The sequence below is a fragment of the Oryctolagus cuniculus genome, chromosome 7 (genome assembly GCF_051225735.1).
Source record: "Oryctolagus cuniculus isolate XC-2025 breed Fujian yellow rabbit chromosome 7, ASM5122573v1, whole genome shotgun sequence".
In the NCBI taxonomy this organism is placed as follows: Eukaryota; Metazoa; Chordata; class Mammalia; order Lagomorpha; family Leporidae; genus Oryctolagus; species Oryctolagus cuniculus.
This window is the reverse complement of record NC_142873.1, coordinates 94,656,409-94,676,307: the sequence shown is the minus strand read 5'-3', so window position 1 is coordinate 94,676,307 and position 19,899 is coordinate 94,656,409. Positions and strand designations below refer to the sequence as shown.

Here is a 19,899-nt window from a genome sequence, read left to right as displayed (position 1 = left end):
GGTCCGAAAAGAAAAATCTGTAACTAAAGGCTGATGTTAAGTTTAATTACATCCTACTTAGTTTTTAACAAGCAGCAGTTAATATTCACATTAACACAAATAGGGGTGGGGAGGCAAAGGAATGTGGGAAAGGGACTGAATTATTACTTGGCATTCACTATCAAACAAGGCCCACCAACACTCATGGAATCAGATTTTCCAGAAAAAGGATAAATACGGACTTAAACCATTTTTTTAAAAGAAGCTTATGTAATTCATTAGATAGTTTTCAAGCTTCAGGTAGGTGGGTTTCAAGCTATACACAAAAATAAAGGAGTATAAAAGTCCTTCATTTGAGGAAAAAAGGGCCTGCTTCACCAATTTTTTGTAGTACAGGTTAGGCAAGATTCCTTTTTAAATTTCAAATGTATGACAAATTCTGAGTTATTCCCTAATGTCACCTTATAAATGGATATAGACCATTACCTGAACATTGTTTTCTTGTGCTTGGTGAGGCTGTCTTACATGAGGCAATGAAGGCTGAGTTCCTAATTTCCTATCCAAAAATACTTCTTTGCTGCAAGCATAACACCAAACTCGAAGAGTGGTAAGGTTCACAGTTAGATAATGCTTTGTCTCCTGCATAATTCCACAGGAGAGAGAGTAGAGGAACCAGAATTAGATTATGTGAAAACACTTCTTCAATAGATCACATAAGATGAACTGTTACCTTCGATGAATAATATACTCAGAAGAGTTAATAAATCAAGACACCAAAAATAATTGTTTCGATAAATTACTTTGGTAAATAGTAACAATATCTAAGACTATTCTTGAAGTTATTCTGTGCTTTCCCCCCAACTATTCATTATGGAAAGATAAGCACAAGAGTCTAAAACTCTGCTTTGCAGTTAGCAAATAATCTAAAAAATAACTGATAATAATTGATAGCAAGTAACTATTCTAGGAAGTCAAAACAAAAAGAACACAAATGAAATTAAGTCAAAGCATAAAACCTCTGAAGCAACAGCAAATATAAGATCTTGGATAGAATAAAACCTAGTCTTTTTGAATCAGAGTTCTTCAAAAGAATTAAGCCCTATAGAAAATTATTTGAGTGACTAATTCTCAATTCTCCCAAGGCTGGTTTATAGCAAACACCAACCAAGATGCACAGAAGAGAAATAAATTACAGACAATGGATGCCTTTGGGCTAAATTTAAATATTTGGGTTTAAATAATTCTCTTGAGGAATCCCAGTTGAGAAAGTTGATGCTGTAGACATCCATGAACATTTTAAGACACACTTCACTCTAGAAACTTGCAGTTTAGAATGAGAGCTATCATCACAAAACATGCATGCCAAAGTTACACTGAACACTCAGAGCAAAGCAGCAGGGGGACTCATCAGGATGATGTGCAGGAAATAGCACTATGAGCTGAGTTGTAAGAGTCAGCCAAGCGGAGTTAATAAACCTAAGCATCTACTTTCTAACTCCACCTCCAAAACCCCAAATATTCTAGCTGTCACCTCCATATACCTGGGTCTATGTTTCTTAAATGAGTGTTGTCTTAATTACAACCTCATTCTAATACTGATCTTCTTAGTAGTTCTCCTCCCCTACTTAAACAGAATAAATGAAATTTTAACTCACAAAAAAAGTTTAAATTTTTTAAAACTTCAATTAACAGTGTTGTATTATTGGCTGTCCTTTTCCTTCAGTCTCCCTTTAAAAACACATCTTCCATTTTACAATTATCTCAAAATGAAACATTTAAAAAATGTCTGCATTGAAAATTCATATATACACACCTGAGAATGTATGGTGCTGTGATCTACTTGCGATTCACCACAGCCAACATATGAACATCTATTCTATAAATAATTATACAAGAAGGAAAATAAGGCATTTTACAACACGTAAATTTGTAACAGCATTACAATTAATCTGCAGTTGTTTTGATTACATGTGTTAACTCTTAACAGTTAAGTTTTGATTATATGTGTCAATGACTTTCTACAATCGATTTAACCAAAAGTTAAACGACCTCTAATAAAAGCATAAAATACCAAAGCAATTTATTAAAAAGTGTGCAAAAGCACCATTAAGTTCAAGTCCTTCCAAAGTTTGAAGCTTAATGTTTCATCAATAATGAAGTTTTAAAAGTATGTTTATCTACAAAATCCTTTTAGGTGTCAAAGTTTTTTTCTGGTTATCATTATTTAGGTCTAAATTTCAGAAAAAAAAAATATATATATATACATACCTCCAGGCATGCCCAAAGATTTGGTCCTCTGACTTTACAGTCCTGACAAGTACCCTATGAGAAGAAATTTTTAAAAAGACAATATTGTTGAATAGTCAAATATATATACAATCCATTATCATCATCATATATTTTTAAATTGGACTCATGAACATGGAGTACTTTAGTAATTTACAGAAAATGTACAATTGGGAGGAAAGTGAAAAACCTGTATCTTACATGAGACTTTTGTATCAAATCTTCTTTTGTTATTTCACCAACTGAATCCAAATGTGGACAATGATTTCGTAAAGCTGACATCTTGTTAGAAAGTTTATCTTGTTTCCCAAGGCTTTCCAAATGAGGAAATACCTATATGAAAAGTGACCCCAAAAATTTCATTTAAAAATGCTAAAATATTAAAAATATATTAAAACATATTAATTATATTTTATTTACATTTATTTATATTATATATATTAGATATTAAAATTAAAATGAAAGATAACATAAGAATGACAGATATTTACAAGTCTGCCCTTCAAAAGAATGTATTTTTAAACATACATAAGTTTCAAAATCAAAGTTAATTTGAACTTTGGAAATTTCTCTACCAAATAAACATTTTACTTATATTAATAGTTATGAATAAAGGCAAGTTTGGTTCTCCATGATTTTGCTGTTTTTCCTCTAATTCCCATTTTATTTAAGAGGAAAAACTTAAGTTATTTGATTTTGAAAAGATATTAATCCTAAATAAAAAATGATTAATCTTTAGACTAGAAATTGAAAACAACTTCAAAATAGAAAGCTCCATTTGTACTCTTAACAGCAGCTTCTACTCGTGATATAAATGAAATCACCTGGTATCAGGCACTGAAACAGGATAGGCACTTTATATTATGGTTTCTCAACGTGGCACTACCAACACTTAGGGCCAATAATTCTTTGTGGTTGGGACTGTCTTGTGCACTCATTACAGCCAAAATACCTCCACCCTCACTGAGCTGACAGTCAATGTCTCTAGACAACAGAGTATTAAATTATATCCTCTGGGGGACAAAATCTTGCCAGGGGTCAGCATTGTGGCTTAGCAGATTAAGCTGTCACCTGAGATGCTAGCATCCCATATGGGCACTAGTTCAAGTCCCAGCTGCTACACATCTGGTACAGCTCGCTGCTAATTGCCCAGGAAATCAGTGGAAGGTGGCATAAGTCCTTGGACCCCAGCACACACATAGAAGACCTACAATAAGCTGCTGGCTCCTGAGTTCTGCCTGGCCCAGGCCCAGCCATTGTGGTCATTTTGGGGGGGTGAACCGGTAGATGGAAGATCTAACTCTTTCAAGTAAATAAATCTTTTAAAAAATTAAAAAGCAGCCAATAGGTTCTTTTTTTTTTTTTTTTTTTCTGACAGGCAGAGTGGACAGTGAGAGAGAGAGACAGAGAGAAAGGTCTTCCTTTGCCGTTGGTTCACCCTCCAATGGCCGCCGCTGCAGCCGGCGCACCGCACTGATCCTGGCAGGAGCCAGGATCCAGGTGCTTTTCCTGGTCTCCCATGGGGTGCAGGGCCCAAGCACCTGGGCCATCCTCCACTGCACTCCCTGGCCATAGCAGAGAGCTGGCCTGGAAGAGGGGCAACCGGGACAGAATCCGGTGCCCCAACCGGGACTAGAACCCGGTGTGCCGGCGCCGCAAGGTGGAGGATTAGCCTATTGAGCCACGGCGCCGGCTGCCAATAGATTCTTAATACAAAGAACAAAGTGACAGCAAACTTTTCACTTGTGTTAATGCAAGCCAGGAAACAGCTGAGCAACTTTTTTTTTTTTAACTTTAGGATTTATGAGATCGACGCTGCGGTGTAGTAGGTTAAGCATTCACCTGCAGTGCCGGCATCCCATATGCCAGCTGTTCCACTTCTGATCCAGCTCCCTGTAGATAGTCTTGAAAAACAATAGAAGGTGGCCCAAGTGCTTGGGGCCCTGCACTCACATGGGAGACCCAAAAGAAGCTCCTGGCTTTGTATCAGCCCAGCTCCAGCCATTGTGGCCATCTGGGAAACAGTGGATGGAAGATCGCTTTGTCTATCCCTCTCTGTAACTCTGTCTCTTAAGTAAACAAATAAATCTTTGAAAAAAAGATTTATGTATTTATTTGAAAGGCAGAAATACAAAGGAGAGAGGAGGAAGGGGAGAGGTAAGGATAATATTTAAGGATTTTTTTTTTTTTTTTTTTTTTTTAAGATTAGAAAGCAACAGGGGCCAGAGCTGTGTCACAGGCTAAGCCTCCACCTGCAGCGCCAGCACCCATACGGGCATGGGTTCCTCTCCCAGCTATTCTCTTCCAATCTGGCTCTGTCCTTACAGCAGTTATTTAGTTCACTGGTCTCCCATGGAATGGTCCTTTTTTTTTTTTTAAGCCCATAACGTTCATGAAAAGATGCTCAAACTTACTGTTTGAGTCAGGACTGTGTAAAGTTAAGTACTAGTGTCCAACAAATAACAGTATTATAAAACAGTATCTTGGGATCGATCAAGGTCCACCTCCATCTCTCCAATCTTGCTTCTTGCTAACCTGCCTGAGAGGCAGCAGATGATGGCCTGACTTCTTGAGTCTCTGGCACTCACATGGGAGACCTGGACAGAGTTCCTGGCTCCTGGATTTGGCTTAACCCAGACCTTGTTGTTACAAGCACTGGGGAGTGAACTAGCAGAGAGAAGATATCTACAACTCTGACTTTCTTTATCCCTCTTTCTCTGTCTGCTGCTCTATCTTTCAAATGAATAAAATGAGTATTAAAAATATGTATTGGGGCTAGCGCTGTGGTATAGCAGGTAAAGCCATTGCCTACAGTGCCAGCATCCTATATGGGCACCAGTTCAAGTCCCAGCTGCTTCACTTCTGATCCAGCTCTCTGCTATGCATGACCTGGGAAAGCAGTAGAAGATGGTCTAAGTCCTTGGGCCCCTACACCTGCATGGGAGACCCAGAAGAAACTCCTGGCTTTGGATCAGCGCAGCTCCAGTGGTTGCAGCCAATTGCGGGGTGAACCACTGGATGGAAGACCTCTCTCTGCCTCTGCTTCTCTGTGTAACTCTTTCAAATAAATAAATAAATCTTAAAATATATATATATCAAACAGAACCATTAAAATATAGATTAAATTTACCATCTTAACCATTTTTAAGCATGTAGCTCAGCAGTATTCAGTACATTCATACTATTATACAATCTCCAGAACTCTTTTCATCTTGCAAAAATCAAATTATATACTCATTAAACTTCCCATTCTCCTCCCTCCAGCCTCTGGCAACACTATTCTACTTTGTCTCTAAAAAGCTGACTAAGGACCTCATAAATGCAATCATACAGTATGTCTTTTTGTGTCTGGCATATTTTACTTAGGATAATGTCTTCAAAAGTGCACCCAAGTTGTAGTATATGTCAGAATTTCCTTTTTCCAAGTTGAATAACATTCCATTGTGTATATTATATTTTGTTTATCCATTCACTTGATTTCAAGGTATGTTTTCACTGTAGTTCTGATTTATATTTCCCTAAAAATTATTGATTTTTTTTTTTTGACAGGCAGAGTTAGTGAAAGAGAGAGAGACAGAGAGAGAGAGAGAGAGAAAGGTCATCCTTTTCCATTGGTTAACCCCCAAAATGGCCGCCACGGCCGGCGCATTGCGCCGATCCGAAGCCAGGAGCCAGGTGCTTCCTCCTGGTCTCCCATGTGGATGCAGGGCCCAAGGACTTGGGCCATCCTCCACTGCCTTCCCGGGCCACAGCAGAGAGCTGGACTGGAATCCATTTTATAGTTCAAGTCCTTTGGCTATTTTAAAATCATGTTACTTGATTTTTTGCTGTGGAGCTGGAATGCTTTATATAATTTTTTATTATTCCCTTAACATAGGGCCTGCAAATGTTTTCTTCTGTTCTGGACTTCGCCTTTGCATTTTGTTGATAGTTTCCTTTGTGTGGCAGAATCTTTTTGATTTGATGTATTCCAAGATTATTTTTACTGCTGTTGCCTCTTCTGAGTGCCACATCCAAGAAATCAATACCAAGACCATTGTTAAGATGTCTTTCTCTGGGTTCAGCACTGTGGTATAGTAGGTAAAGCCACAGCCCACAGCACCAACATCCCATATGGGAGCCTCTAGTTCTAGTTCCAGCTGCTCTACTTCCAATCTAGCTCCCTAGTAATGCCCCTGGGAAAGCAGTGGAAGAAGGCCCAAGTACTTGGACCCCTGCACCTGCTTCTTGGCTTCGGATCAGCCCAGTTCCAGTCGTTGTGGCCATTTGGGGAGTGCAACAGTGGATGGAAGATCTCTCTTTAGGTCTCTCTCTTGACTGAATGCATTGAGTAGCTTTGTACCTTCATTAGCAGAAAATGGTGCTCTTTTTTATTCTGATATGGTCTTTATAAATAATACTCAGGCCAGCACTGTGGTATAGCAGGTTAAAGCCACTGCTTGCAGTGCCAGTATCCCACATGGTGCCGGTTCAAGTCTCGGCAGCTCCACTTCTGATTCAGCTCTCTGCTACAGCCTAGGAAAGCAGTAGAAGATGGCCCAAGGATGTACTCGTACCCACATGAGAAGACCTGGATGAAGCTCCTGGCTTCTGATCGGTGCAGCTCCAGCTGTTGCAGCCAATTAGGGAGTGAACCAGTGGATGGAAGACCTCTCTCTGCCTCTCCTTCTCTCTCTGTGTAATTTACTTTCAAATGAATGAATGAATGAATGAATGATAGCTGGGGAAACCAACTGCTACGCTGTCTCTTTCAAGGAAAAATTCTCAATCATCTTATCAATACTTTCATGGGAACTGGTCAACTTAAGTTCTTATTTCTTAGATCTATTTTACTCATTTACAGTTTGTATCTTTTTCTTCTGAAAATAATTTTGGCATCATAGTATTACATGTATATCCACAAGACAATTGCAAAAGATTCCATTAAACTTATTCCCAATCTTGTATATTTTTACTCCATTTTGTTTTTTTCTATATGAAGTTATTTAGTTCACTGGTCTTCACAAAGAATCAGCTTTGGAACTTATCTTTTTCATTATTTTTGTTCTATTTTTAATGCCATGAAATAAAATTTCATTAAAAGTTTTATCTTTAATCTCCATGTCCTACTTGCTTTTGGTTGCATTTTCTTAATCCCTAAAGGATGAATGTTGAGTTGTTTTCTTAATAAAAATTTTAAAATACACATTTCCTTCTAAGTACATCTTTTCTTTGTCAATGAAATGGAAATCTTCCCACTGGTGACTACATTATACTCTGAATATTGCCTGGGGGACAAACAGGGTCAGGAGATTTAAAAGGAACTTCCAAGATGGATTTTTTTTTTTTTAAGTCTGAAGCAAAACACAAGATCTGGTCTCCAAACAACTTAATGACACTTAGTACCTGTAAACAAAAGTTACCTTTTATATCAAGGATTTAGTTATTCCCTATCATTAAAATGCTATTGAAATACAAAGCTTCAGTATTCTAGTTACCTAGCTTTATTCAGTTTATTCACTATGGCAGCAAAGTCATGTTTTTACTTTTTTATTTGAAAAAGAGTTTGAGAGTAGGGTATTCAGACATAGTAGGGTAGGACAACAGAGGTTCTCAGCTGTTTCATTTCTTCTCAAGGTATATACCCAAAGAAGGTATGTCTGTTTTCATTCTAGCTTAATACTTCAGTCAAGAGAGATGAGTATGAGACATTAGAAAAGACAGGCATACAGTTGTATCTGAAACTGCTTTTCACTGACTCCACAGAAGTAGACACTGCAAAATTCAGGACACCTTCAGAAGCCTATGGCTCACAGGCTGGGCATCATAAGGAAGCACAAGAAAATTTAACACTGCATGGAAATTAATGCTTTCCATAACCTGACCCAGATTTATCATTATTTTCTAATCTTCTGTCTGGCAGCATTTTTTCCCTTCTGTCTACTCCCCCTGTATTATCTGAAGTCTTCTCAGCCATAATGAGGCATAACCATCAACTGATTTTTTTTTTTTTTTTGACAGGCAGAGTAGACAGTGAGAGAGAGGCAGAGAGAGAGAGAGAGAGAGAGAGAGAGAGAGAGAGAGAGAGAGAGACAGAAGAGAGAGAGAGACAGAAGAGAGAGAGAAAGGTCTTCCTTTTCCGTTGGTTCACCCCCCAATGGCTGCTACGGCTGCTGCGCAGTGCCGATCCGAAGCCAGGAGCCAGGTGCTTCCTCCTGGTCTCCCATGTGGGTGCAGGCGCCCAAGCACTTGGGCCATCCTCCACTGTCTTCCCGGGCCACAGCAGAGAGCTGGACTGGAAGAGGAGCAAACGGGACAGAATCCGGCGCCCTAACCGGGACTAGAACCTGGTGTGCCGGCACTGCAGGTGGAGGATTAGCCTATTGAGATGCAGCGCCGGCCCATCAACTGATTTTCCAAATAAAAATGGCTGCATTCATGTTCTATAAAGTACAGTTTTGCAGCTCAATTGGCCATCTGCATTAGAATCAAAGCCACTTCTGAAGATTATTTAGGAGACAGAATATTTCAGTGTTAATATTATATGTTAATATAATATATATTATATATTATAATAATATAATATATATACTATAATAGTATATATATTATATATATATATATATAATAGTATATATATTATATGTTAATATTTCAGTGTTCTAAGCTTTGGACTTGAAACTGACCCTACCATCCTAATAACAGATGATCAAATAACTCAAATTTTAGTATTAGGAAAAACACAGGTACTCAAGCTACTAATATTTTTATTATACATCAAGAGATAAGTGTTAACCTAATGAGAACATTCTAACATTACGAGAGGTGGGGCCAGATTTGTGGTATAGTAGGTAAAGCTACCGCCTGTGACACCACCTCCCCATATGGGCACCAGTTGTGTTCCAGCTGCTCCACTTCCAACTGGGTTCTCTGCTAATGGCCTGGGAAAAGCAGAAGAAGATGGTCCAAATGTTTGAGCCCCTGCCACCCAACATGGGAGACTAGGATGAAGTCCGGGGCTTCAGCCTGGCCACCCCTGGCAGTTGCACCCATCTGTATGGTAATCAGCAGATGGAAGATCTCTCTGTCTCTCCCTCCCTGTAGCTCTTTCAAACAAATAAAAAAAAAAATTTTTTTTTTAAAAGATTTGTTTGAAAGAGTTACAAACAGAGGCAGAGACAGAGGGAGAGAGAGGTCTTCCATCCACTGTCTCACTCCCCAGATGACTGCAGATGATCAGCCAGAGCTGAGCTGATCAGAAGCCAGGAGCCAGGAGCTTCTTCCAGGTCTCCCACGCAGGTACAGGGGCCCAAGGAATTGGGCCATCTTCTACTGCTTTCCCAGGCCATAGCAGAGAACTGGATCGGAAGAGGAGCAACTGGGATTAGAACCAGTGCTCATATGGACTTTCATGAATAGATTTACTTTTTGCAGAAGACTAGGTAAGAGACTGTAGGAAGTTTCTTGGTATAGTAAGGTTCTTGGAGCATATGTTTGGCCTAGCTGTTAAGACACCAGCATCCTGGGCCAGTGCCGTGGCACAGTAGGTTAATACTCAGTCTGCAGCGCCGGCATCCCATATGGGTGCAAGTTTGAGGCTTTTTCAATCCAGCTCTCAGCTATGGCCTGGGAAAGCAGCAGAAGATGGCCCAAGTCCTTGGGCCCCTACACTCATATGGGAGACCAGGAAGAAGCACCTGGATCCTGGCTTCAGATTGGCACAGCCAATGGACTTGGGCCATCATCCGCTGCTTTCCCAGATGTGTTACCAGGGAGCTGGATTGGAGTGGAGCAGTCAGGACTCGAACCAGCATCCATTTGGGATGCCAGCGTCACAGGCCGGGGCCTTAACCTGCTGCACCACAGCAGTAGCCCCAGAACTATACAATGCCTTAACTGAAGGAAAAAAAAGAGATTCAGGGGGTTGGCGTTGTGGTGTAGCAGATAAAGCTACCACTTGCAATGGCAGCATCTCATATTGGTGCTAGTTCACGTCCCAGCTGCTCTGCTAGAAGCAGAGGATGGCCCAAGTGATTAGGCCACTGCCATCTACATGGGGTACTGGGAGGAAGTTCCTGGCTCCTGGTTTCAGTGTGGTCCAGCCACAGCCACTGCAGCCATTTGGGGAGTGAACCAGCAGATGGTAGCTCTGCCTCTCCCTTTCCATGGCTGAGTTTCAAATAAATCAAGGAACTTTAAAAAATAAATAGGGGGCCGGCCCCATGGCTCACTGGGTTAATCCTCCACTTGCAGTGCCGGCATCCCATATGGGTGCCAGGTTCTGGTCCCGGTTGTTCCTCTTCCAGTCCAGCTCTCTGCTGTGGCCTGGGAAATCAGTGGAGGATGGTCCAAGTGCTTGGGCTCCTGCACCCACATGGGAGACCAGGAGGAAGCACCTGGATCCTGGCTTCAGATTGGCACAGCCAATGGACTTGGGCCATCATCCACTGCTTTCCCAGGTGCGTTACCAGGGAGCTGGATTGGAGTGCAGCAGCCAGGACTCGAACCGGCACCCATATGGTTATTGTCCTGGTTGTTCCATTTCCAATCCTGCTAATGCACCTGAGAAAGCAGTGGATGATGGCCCAAGACCTTGGGCCCCTGCACACCCATGGGAGACCCAGAAGAGACTCCTGGCTTTGGATTGGCTTAGCTGTGGCCATTTGGGAACAAACCAGCAGATGGAAGACCTCCTTCCCCTCCTCCCTCCCTCTGTCTCTACCTCTTTCTGTAACTCTTTCAAATAAATCTCTTGAAAAATTAAATAAGTAAAAAATAAAAGGAGTTAAAGTATTTAGATTCTTATACCCTAGATGATAGATGAAAAATATGTAATTCTTAATTTATCAGATCAGATTTCAGAATAAGAAGAGTAGCTGGTGTACTTATGAACTAAGTAATCTGGAATACATATATTTACAAACACAAAAAGCTACAGAATAAGAGTTTAACTCACAGAAAGCCTTAAAATAATTTGAAGACTGTCTTATACAACAATGCTGTTGCTAGGAGCAAAGTTTCTGCAGCAAGCAACATGAATTCAAATCCAAGCCCCATTATTTCCTAGGTTTTTACCAGGGGTTAAGTTACTCCTCTATACCTAAATTCTCACATCTGAAAGATAATTACAATGATCTACCAGGGGTGGGGTACCTTTTGTCTACCAAGGGCCATGTGGATATTTATTACATCATTAATGGTCCATAAAAGATTATAAATTAGCCTACTATATATATAGCTATTGAATTCTGAATACCACTTGTGGCTGCCTTGGCAAGGAGGCCCAGATGAAATGAATTATTGGGCAGATATTCCTAGTCCCTGATCTACACCATGGGGTTTTGGGGGTGGGGGAATACATACATTACATACTTTCAGGTTAACCAAATGCTTAGAAGAGAGTGTTACAGTAAGTAATCAACCAATGTCAACTGTTGTGAGCAACAACTGAAAGCTCTTGGTGCTGGTGCTATGGCGCAGTGGGTTAACACCCTGGCCTGAAGTGCGAGCATCCCATATTGGTGCCAGTTCAAGACCCAGCTGCTCCACTTCCGATCCAGCTCTCTGCTATGGCCTGGGATAGCAGTAGAAGATGGCCCAAGTCCTTGGGCCCCTGCACCCCCATGGGAGACCTGGAAGAAAGAAGCTCCTGGCTTCGGATTGGCACAGCTCCAGCCGCTGCGGCCAACTGGGGAGTGAACCGACAGGTGGAAGACCTCTCTCTCTGTGTAACTCTAACTTTTGAATAAATACATAAATCTTTAAAAAAAAAAAAAAAAAGTCTTGTTTTGAGACCTGCACCATGATGCAGTAGGCTAATCCTCCACTTGCGGTGCCGGCATCCCATATGGGTGCCAGTTCTAGTCCTGGCTGCTCCTCTTCCAATCCAGCTCTCTGCTGTGGCCTGGGAAAGCAGTGGAAGCTGGCCCAGGTCCTTAGGCCCCTGCACCCACATGGGAGACCGGGAAGAAGCACCTGGCTCCTGGCTTTGGATCGGTGCAGCTCCAGATGTTGCAGCCATTTGGGGAGTGAACCAACGGATGGAAGACCTTTCTCTCTGTTTCTCCCTCTATCTGTAACTCTATCTCTCAAATAAATAAATAAAATCTTTAAAAAATAAAGAAAGCTCATGTTTATGCAGAAGACAAAATTTGCTGTGCTTGATACATATGTTTCAGTTATTTGGAAATGATGACTTTCTCTTCTACACAATTTAAGAACGAACAGCAAATTCAATCAATGGTGAAGAGATTGATTCAAATATGGGTAAACTTTAAAGAAAATAGGATACTCCCTTTAATTTTTACACAGGGGCTGGAAGACCCTGTTAGAAGTGTTTCAAAGGATAGAATTTTACACAAAAAATTCAAACTTGAATTAAGATTCTATGATTAGGGGCCGGTGCTGTGGTGTAGTGGGTAAAACCACCACCTGCCAGCATCCCACATGGGTGCCAGTTCGAGTCCCGGCTGCTCCACTTCCAACCTGCCTCTCTGCTATGGCCTGAGAAAGCTGTAGAATATGGCCCAAATCCTTGAGCCCCTGCAGCCTCATGAGAGACCTGGAAGAAGCTCCTGGCTTCTGGTTTCGGATTTGCGCAGCTCCAGTCGTTGCTACCAATTGGGGAGTGAACCAGCAGATGGAAGACCTCTCTCTCCCTCTGACTCTCTTCTTTGTGTCTAACTCTTTCAAATAAATATATAAATCTTAAAAAAAAATAATAAACGGCCGGCGCCGCGGCTCACTAGGCTAATCCTCCGCCTAGCAGCGCCAGCACACCGGGTTCTAGTCCCGGTCGGGGCGCCGGATTCTGTCCCGGTTGCCCCTCTTCCAGGCCAGCTCTCTGCTGTGGCCAGGGAGTGCAGTGGAGGATGGCCCAGGTGCTTGGGCCCTGCACCCCATGGGAGACCAGGAAAAGCACCTGGCTCCTGGCTCCTGCCATCGGATCAGCGCGGTGCGCCGGCCACAGCGCGCCGGCCGCGGCGGCCATTGGAGGGTGAACCAACGGCAAAGGAAGACCTTTCTCTCTGTCTCTCTCTCTCACTGTCCACTCTGCCTGTAAAAAAAAAAAAAAATAATAATAATAATAATAATAAACTATGTACATTTATAAGGGCAGAATTACATTTATTAAAAAAATTCTATGATTATAGAAAAATGGGTTTGTCTGTCAACGGTTTCAACCTAGGGGCTAGCACTATGTCTCAGCAGATTAAGCTGTTATTTGTGAGGATGGCATCCCATACTAGAGTGCCAATTCAAGTCCCAGCTGCTTCGCTTTTAATCCAGCTTTCTGATAATGTGCCTGGAAAGGCAGCAGATAATGGCTGGAGCACTTGGGCCTCTGCCACCCCCGTGGGAGGCCATGACAGAGTTCCTAGCTCCAGGCTTTGACCTGGCTGTTGCAGCTATTTGGAAGGTTAACCAGAGGATGGAAGATCTCTTTCCCTTCCTGTCACCCTTTCAGTACAATTAATTTACTACTTCAAAAGTACCATTTTAAATATTACACTTTAGAATTACTTTAGTAGCAAAAATATAAAAAAGCTTATGACTTATCTTTCCATACTTATCATGAAAGAAAACTGCTACCCAATAAAGGCAAAAAAAAAATTTTTTTTGCAGGGCTAGCATTGTGGTGTAGTGAATTAAGCCACAGCCTTGCGACACCAGCATCCCAAATGGGTGCCAGTTCAAGAACTGACTGCTCCAATTCCAATCCAGCTCCCTGCTAATGTAACTCTGCCTTTCAAATAAATAAATAATGAAATAAATAGATCTTAAAAAGTTGGACTAGAGTACAATAACAAACAGAAGTTTACTTCACTGTAAACCAATCCATGCTGAATGTTCATGGAGACTTTGAACCTATGAAATCTGCTGACATGGATTTTAATGAACTGTGTTTGTCCTTTAAACAAACATTTTGATGAATAAACTCTTGCAAATTTATGTGAGATCATCAAATCTATACAAACAGTCCTTATTTGCATAATCACTATTAATTTTCTTTCAAATCAGAACACAGAATAAGAAGTACTAATCTTTTTATTTATGTCTTTTTAGAAGCATCTGTTTCACTGACTCTTAACATCTAATTAGTGAGAAGCTGAGGTCTATTAAGAGAACTATGTAGTCTTCTGATTTCTCTCCCTGTAAACTATCTTAACATTGCCACAATTAATCATCCTAAAACAAAACTCCAATATGGTAACGCTTACTCCAGATAAAATCCTTTAATTGGTATTTGTAAACACTGGCATTTCCTAAAAGAAAAAAATCTGAACAATGAATGGCAGATTATGATTAATTCTAGCCTTATCTGGTAAAATAATTGTAACAAATACCAGAAAGAGAGAAAATAAGAATGAATAAATAAATGAATGAATAGAATAGTCTTGAAAGAGGCCCAAACAAGCTGATGCTAATTTTTGTTGTGTTACTTCTGAATAAGATGAAAGTTTAACTAAATAACAATATTCTGGCACCACGAAGAGTCATTAAAATACATGTACACACCAAGTTAAAACATGAAAAAACAAATATAACCATCACTGAAAACCACTCTAAGACAAATTATTCATCTTTCTGTTCATTCACTGGACTATAATATTGATGACTACAAAAATAACAAAAAATTATCCATCTAAATAACATCTCCACTAAAAACATTAGACATTAGTCCTTTAGGAATTATGAAGTTAAAAGTTGTAGGGAGGGGCCGGCACTGTGGCGTAGCGAGTTAACGCCCCGGACTGAAGCACTGGCATCCCATTTGAGCACCGGTTTGAGACCTGGCTGCTCCACTTCCGATCCAGCTCTCTGCTATGGCCTGGGAAAGCAGCAGCAGATGGCCCAAGTTCTTGGGACCCGGCACCCGGGTGAGAAACCTAGAAGAAGCTCCTGGCTCCTGGCTTCAGATGGGCACAGCTCGGGCCATTATGGCCAATTAGGGAGTGAACCATCAGATGGAAGACCTCTCTCTGCCTCTCCTCTCTCTGTGTTAACTCTTTCAAATAAATAAATTAATTAAAAAAAAAAAAAAAACACCTCGTAGAGAATGGTCTCGTGTCACACTCACTGCCAAAATTTCATCTTACTACTATTACCTCAGGACTGGGCTAAACGCTGGAAATAGACTGATTTTAACAAAAGCTTACATTCTAATATTGACCAGACACTATAAAAGTGGCTGGGGGTGGGGCATGTGCATTCTGGCTTAACATTTAAGCTGCCAGTTAGGATACCTGTATCCCACATCTGAGTGCCTGGGTTCAAGTCCCAGCTCCAATTTGATTCCAGCTCTCCTACCAATGCAGATCATCAGAAGCAGCATGTGATAGCTCCTGTCACCCACGTGGAGACCTGGATTGAGTTCCCAGGTCCAGCTTTCACCAGGCTCAGTCCCAATCATTGTGGGTATTTGGAAGTGAGCCAGCACGAGTTTGCTCGCTCTTGCAATTAAAAAAAAGTTAGTAAAGGTGGCAGCACTGTTCAAATCTCTACCCTTTTTTTGAATACCCATCGACATTCTATTGCCAATCTCTACTGCCACTCTCAACACCCTACAATTTATTTACTTATATATTTGAGATACACACACACACACACACACAGTCAGAGTACAAACATGCATATGCCTTTTCTTCTGCTAGCTCACTCCCCAAAATCCCACAATGGTCCAGGGCTGGGTAGGTCCCAAACCAGGAATCAAAAACTCAATCCAGGTCTCCTATATTGGTGGCTGGGACCATGTGGTAGCCATCACCACTGCCTCCCAAGGTCTGTATAAGCAGGAAGAAGGAGTGAGGAGCCAGAGGCAGGTATTAAACACAGCACTCCAATATTGGACTTGGGCCTCTGAACTGCTAAGTCAAACACCCACCCTAATTCTTTATTCTCCTGAAATAACTAATTTGAGTTAGTGACTGTCAATGTTTTTCTATCACAAGTTACCTAAATTTCAAACCTCAGTACCATCTTAAGAGTCCCTCCATATCTTCTATAAGTTAGCAAATTCTACCTTTTTTTTTTTTTGCCATTTCTCCTCAACTCAAATTTCTTTGAGGTTACCACTTAGCTTGAGGCTTCCATTTACACCTAGATTTGTCAATGAGAATGCTTTCTAACAGACACAGTCGCAACCTGGCCTTACATTCTTTCAACTCACCTCAATTTTCATTTATAGCTGGTATGGACAGCTCCTCACCTCAATGACTTCTGATTCTCTAAGTTCTCCAGCACTTCAGGAGCTTGCATAGCCTTAACCAGGGCAATCTGGAAATGCTGAATAGCATTTCCAAGGCAGTATCTCCATCAGTGAGAACTGAAAGTATGTAGGAAAACACTCAAGCCACTCTGCAGTGGGTTGGACAGTTCTGAGGCAGTTATAAAAACTGACACAGGGTTAAGCTCCAAGTTGTCCAACCATTATTGGCTTTTCCCCCTTCTGCCTCTACACATTCCATCACTTTTGATCTCTGGCATCTCACCTACCCACATATGCTTCTCTCAAAGTTCTGAGTTCAAGATACACTTCAGCAAAGCCACAAAAGCCACAAAAGTGATGTTATCAAGATCTTGCTTAATCAAAAGCCACACCGCCTTATGACCTCAATCTTCCCATTACAGCTCATTCTGCATTTCTGTAGATCGCATACTTGTGATAAAATACCCTCAGTGACTTCCTTCATAATTTCTTTACCTACTTCTTATATAAACTGTAAATTATTACCAAACTGTTCTGATCTGTTCTCACTTAACTTGCACCTTCCCAGGAATTCATTAGTCTGTTTACACTTGAAATGACCTCCAAATTGGAAGGCGCCAAAGGAATTGCTTTATACATTTGTTTTATGGGAAAAGATTTTTTTTTAAAAGATTTATATATTTATTTGAAAGGTGGAGTTACAGAGGTAGAGGCAGAGACACAGAGAAAGAGAGGTCTTTTATCTGCTGATTCACTCCCTAAATGGCTGCCAATGGCCACAGCTGGGCCCATCTGAAGCCAGGAGCCAGGAGCTTCTTCCAGGTCTCCCCCAGGGGTGCAGGGGCCCAAGGACTTGGGTCATCTTTACTGCTTTCCCAGGCCATAGCAGAAAGCTGGATCAGAAGTAAAGCAGCTGGGACTTGAACTGGCTGGCCCCCATATGGGATGCTGTGCAGGCAGCGGCTTTACTTACTGCACCTCAGCTGTGGCCCCAGGAAAAGATTTAAGTTTCAGCACAAACTGTCCAATTTCTCACTAATAAATAAAGTTAATGAAGTGAGGGATTTGTTATAATTTTTTCAAAGAGAAAGGGAGAGAAATGTCCTCCAATATTTCTATGATAAACTTTTTTTTCAGGGAAATGTAAACCAAAACCACAATGAGGTTTCACCTCACCCAAGTTAGAATGGCTCTCATATAGAAATCAACAAACAACAAATGCTGAGGCATTTGTGGGGAAAAAGGTACCCCAATCCACTGTCAGTGGGAATGTAAACTGATACATTTACTGTGAAGAAATCTGAATATAGACCTACCATATGATCCAGCCATCCCACTCCTAAAAATTTACCCAAACCAAAAGAAATCTGCAGGTGATCTGTACCCCTATGTTCATTGCAGCATAATTCACAACTGCTAAGATGTGGAATCAACCCAGATGTCCATCAACTGTTGACTGGTTAAAGAAATTATGGTATTTATACACTATGGAATACTAATCAGATGTTAAAAAAATGAAATCCTGTCTTTTGCAACAAGATGGATGCAACTGGAAACCATTATACTTAGCGAAATAAGCCAGTCCCCCAAAGACAGACACCATGTTTTCCCTGAAGTAACAAATAGAGAACCTAAAATGTAATGTAGAGCGAAATGGACATTCTGAGATTTAATCATTTGTTTACAGCCCCTGTGTCTTCTGTTCAATCAGTGTTTTTTTTTTCTTCATACTATTTGTTGAACTGTTACTTTAAGATCATTAAGCAAACTGGAAAGTAGATCTTTGTAAAAACTAAGAGTGAGAATGGGAGGAAGAAGAAGGGTTGGAGTTTGGGTGGGTGGGGAGGGGGTAGGGTAAGAAGTATCTCTGTGTTCCCAAATTTGTATAAAATACATGAAACTTGTGGAGCCGGCACTGTGGTGCAGCATGTTAACGCCCTGGCCTTAAGCGCTGGCATCCCATATGGGCGATGGTTCAAGACCCGGCTGCTCCACTTCCAATCCAGCTCTCTGCTATGGCTTGGAAAAGCAGAAGATGGCCCAAGTCCGTTTCGGCCAATTGGGGAGTGAATCAGCTGGTGGAAGATTTTTCTCTCTTCTCTTTCTGTGTAACTCTGTCTTTCAAATAAATAAATAAATCTTTAAAAAAAATTACATGAAACTTGTCTAACTTAAATAAAAAAATTTTAAAACAAACCTTAGCCATTTGGAGATGGATGCCCTATCTGACTTAAGATCTTTGAAGACAAATTCTTCTAATTTTCCAAAGGGTCTGCCCTGATAGAGTCAAAATATTGACCATTAGCCTTTAGAAGTTATTTGAAAGGGACATTTATTTTGATGCATGCATTTTTTTTTAATTTATTTATTTGAAAGACAGAGTTACAGAGAGGTGGAGGCAGAGAAGGAAGGGAGAGAGAGAGAGAAAGGTGTCTTCCATCTACTGGTTCACTCCCCAAATGGCCACAACAGCTGAAGCTGGGCCTATCTGAAGCCAGGAGTCAGGTCCCCCATGCGGGTGCAGGGGCCCAAGGATTTGGTCATCTTCTCCTGCTTTCCCTGACCATAGCAGAGAGCTGGATCAGAAGTGGAGCAATCAGAACTTGAACTGGTGCCCATATGGGATGCCAGCACTGCAGGCAGCATCCTACCCACTGCACCACAGCCTTGCATTGTTTCTTAAATACAACTTTTGGGAGTGAGCGTTTGGCACAGTGTTTAAGTTCCTGCTTAGGATGTCCGCATCCCATTTTGGAGTACCTGGTTTGAGTCCTGGATACTCTGCTTCAGAGCCAACTTCCTGCTAATGCACACCTTGGGAGGCAGCAGGTGATGGCTCAAACACTTGGGTACCTGTTATCCATCTGGGAAATTCAGACTGAGTTGTAGGCTCTTGGCTTTAGCCAGGACTAACCCTTGGCTGTTGGGTGGGTATTTAGGGGAGTGAACCAACAGATGCAGTTTGTCTCTATCTGTTTCTCTGTCTTTCAAATAAAATGAAAATAATAGCTTTAAATATTAGTTTTCGGGCCAGCGCTACAGCATAGCAGATACCTGTAGTACCAGCATCCCATATTGGCACAAGTCCCAGCTGTTTCACTTTCGATCCACCTCCCTACTAATGCACCTGGGAAAACAGCGGGTGATGGCCCAAGTCCTTGGGCCTCTATACCCACTTGAGAGACCCAGAAGAAGCTCCTGGCTCTTGGCTTTGGATCAGCCCAGCTCCAGCTGTTGTGGCCATTTAGGGAGTGAACCAGCAGTTGGAAGCTTGCTGTCTTTCCCTAAGTACCTTTCAAATGAATCTTAGAAAAAATATACTAGTTTTCATGTATATGTATATACAAATATACAAACACACAGACACACTATATTACACATAATGCCACAGACAGTGAAACCAACTCATTTGACTCTCTGGAGCTTTTCTACTTTTCAAAATGTCC

The 19,899-nt window shown here is 41.3% G+C and overlaps 1 protein-coding gene across 4 annotated transcripts in view; it reads right to left on the bottom strand.

Moving 5' to 3' along the window:
• USP33 (ubiquitin specific peptidase 33) overlaps nucleotides 1-19,899 on the bottom strand; it is a 72,301-nt gene that overhangs the window by 48,926 nt on the left and 3,476 nt on the right. For all 4 annotated transcript variants that reach the window (XM_051857562.3, XM_051857559.3, XM_051857560.3 and 1 more), the window contains exons 2-5: nucleotides 2,467-2,598; nucleotides 2,248-2,301; nucleotides 1,793-1,855; nucleotides 466-618 (exon numbers count right to left, since the gene is read on the bottom strand). In XM_051857562.3, the coding sequence (XP_051713522.2) occupies nucleotides 466-618; nucleotides 1,793-1,855; nucleotides 2,248-2,301; nucleotides 2,467-2,547 (351 nt within the window). In that variant the 5' untranslated portion in view covers nucleotides 2,548-2,598. The remainder of the gene's footprint in view (nucleotides 1-465; nucleotides 619-1,792; nucleotides 1,856-2,247; nucleotides 2,302-2,466; nucleotides 2,599-19,899) is intronic.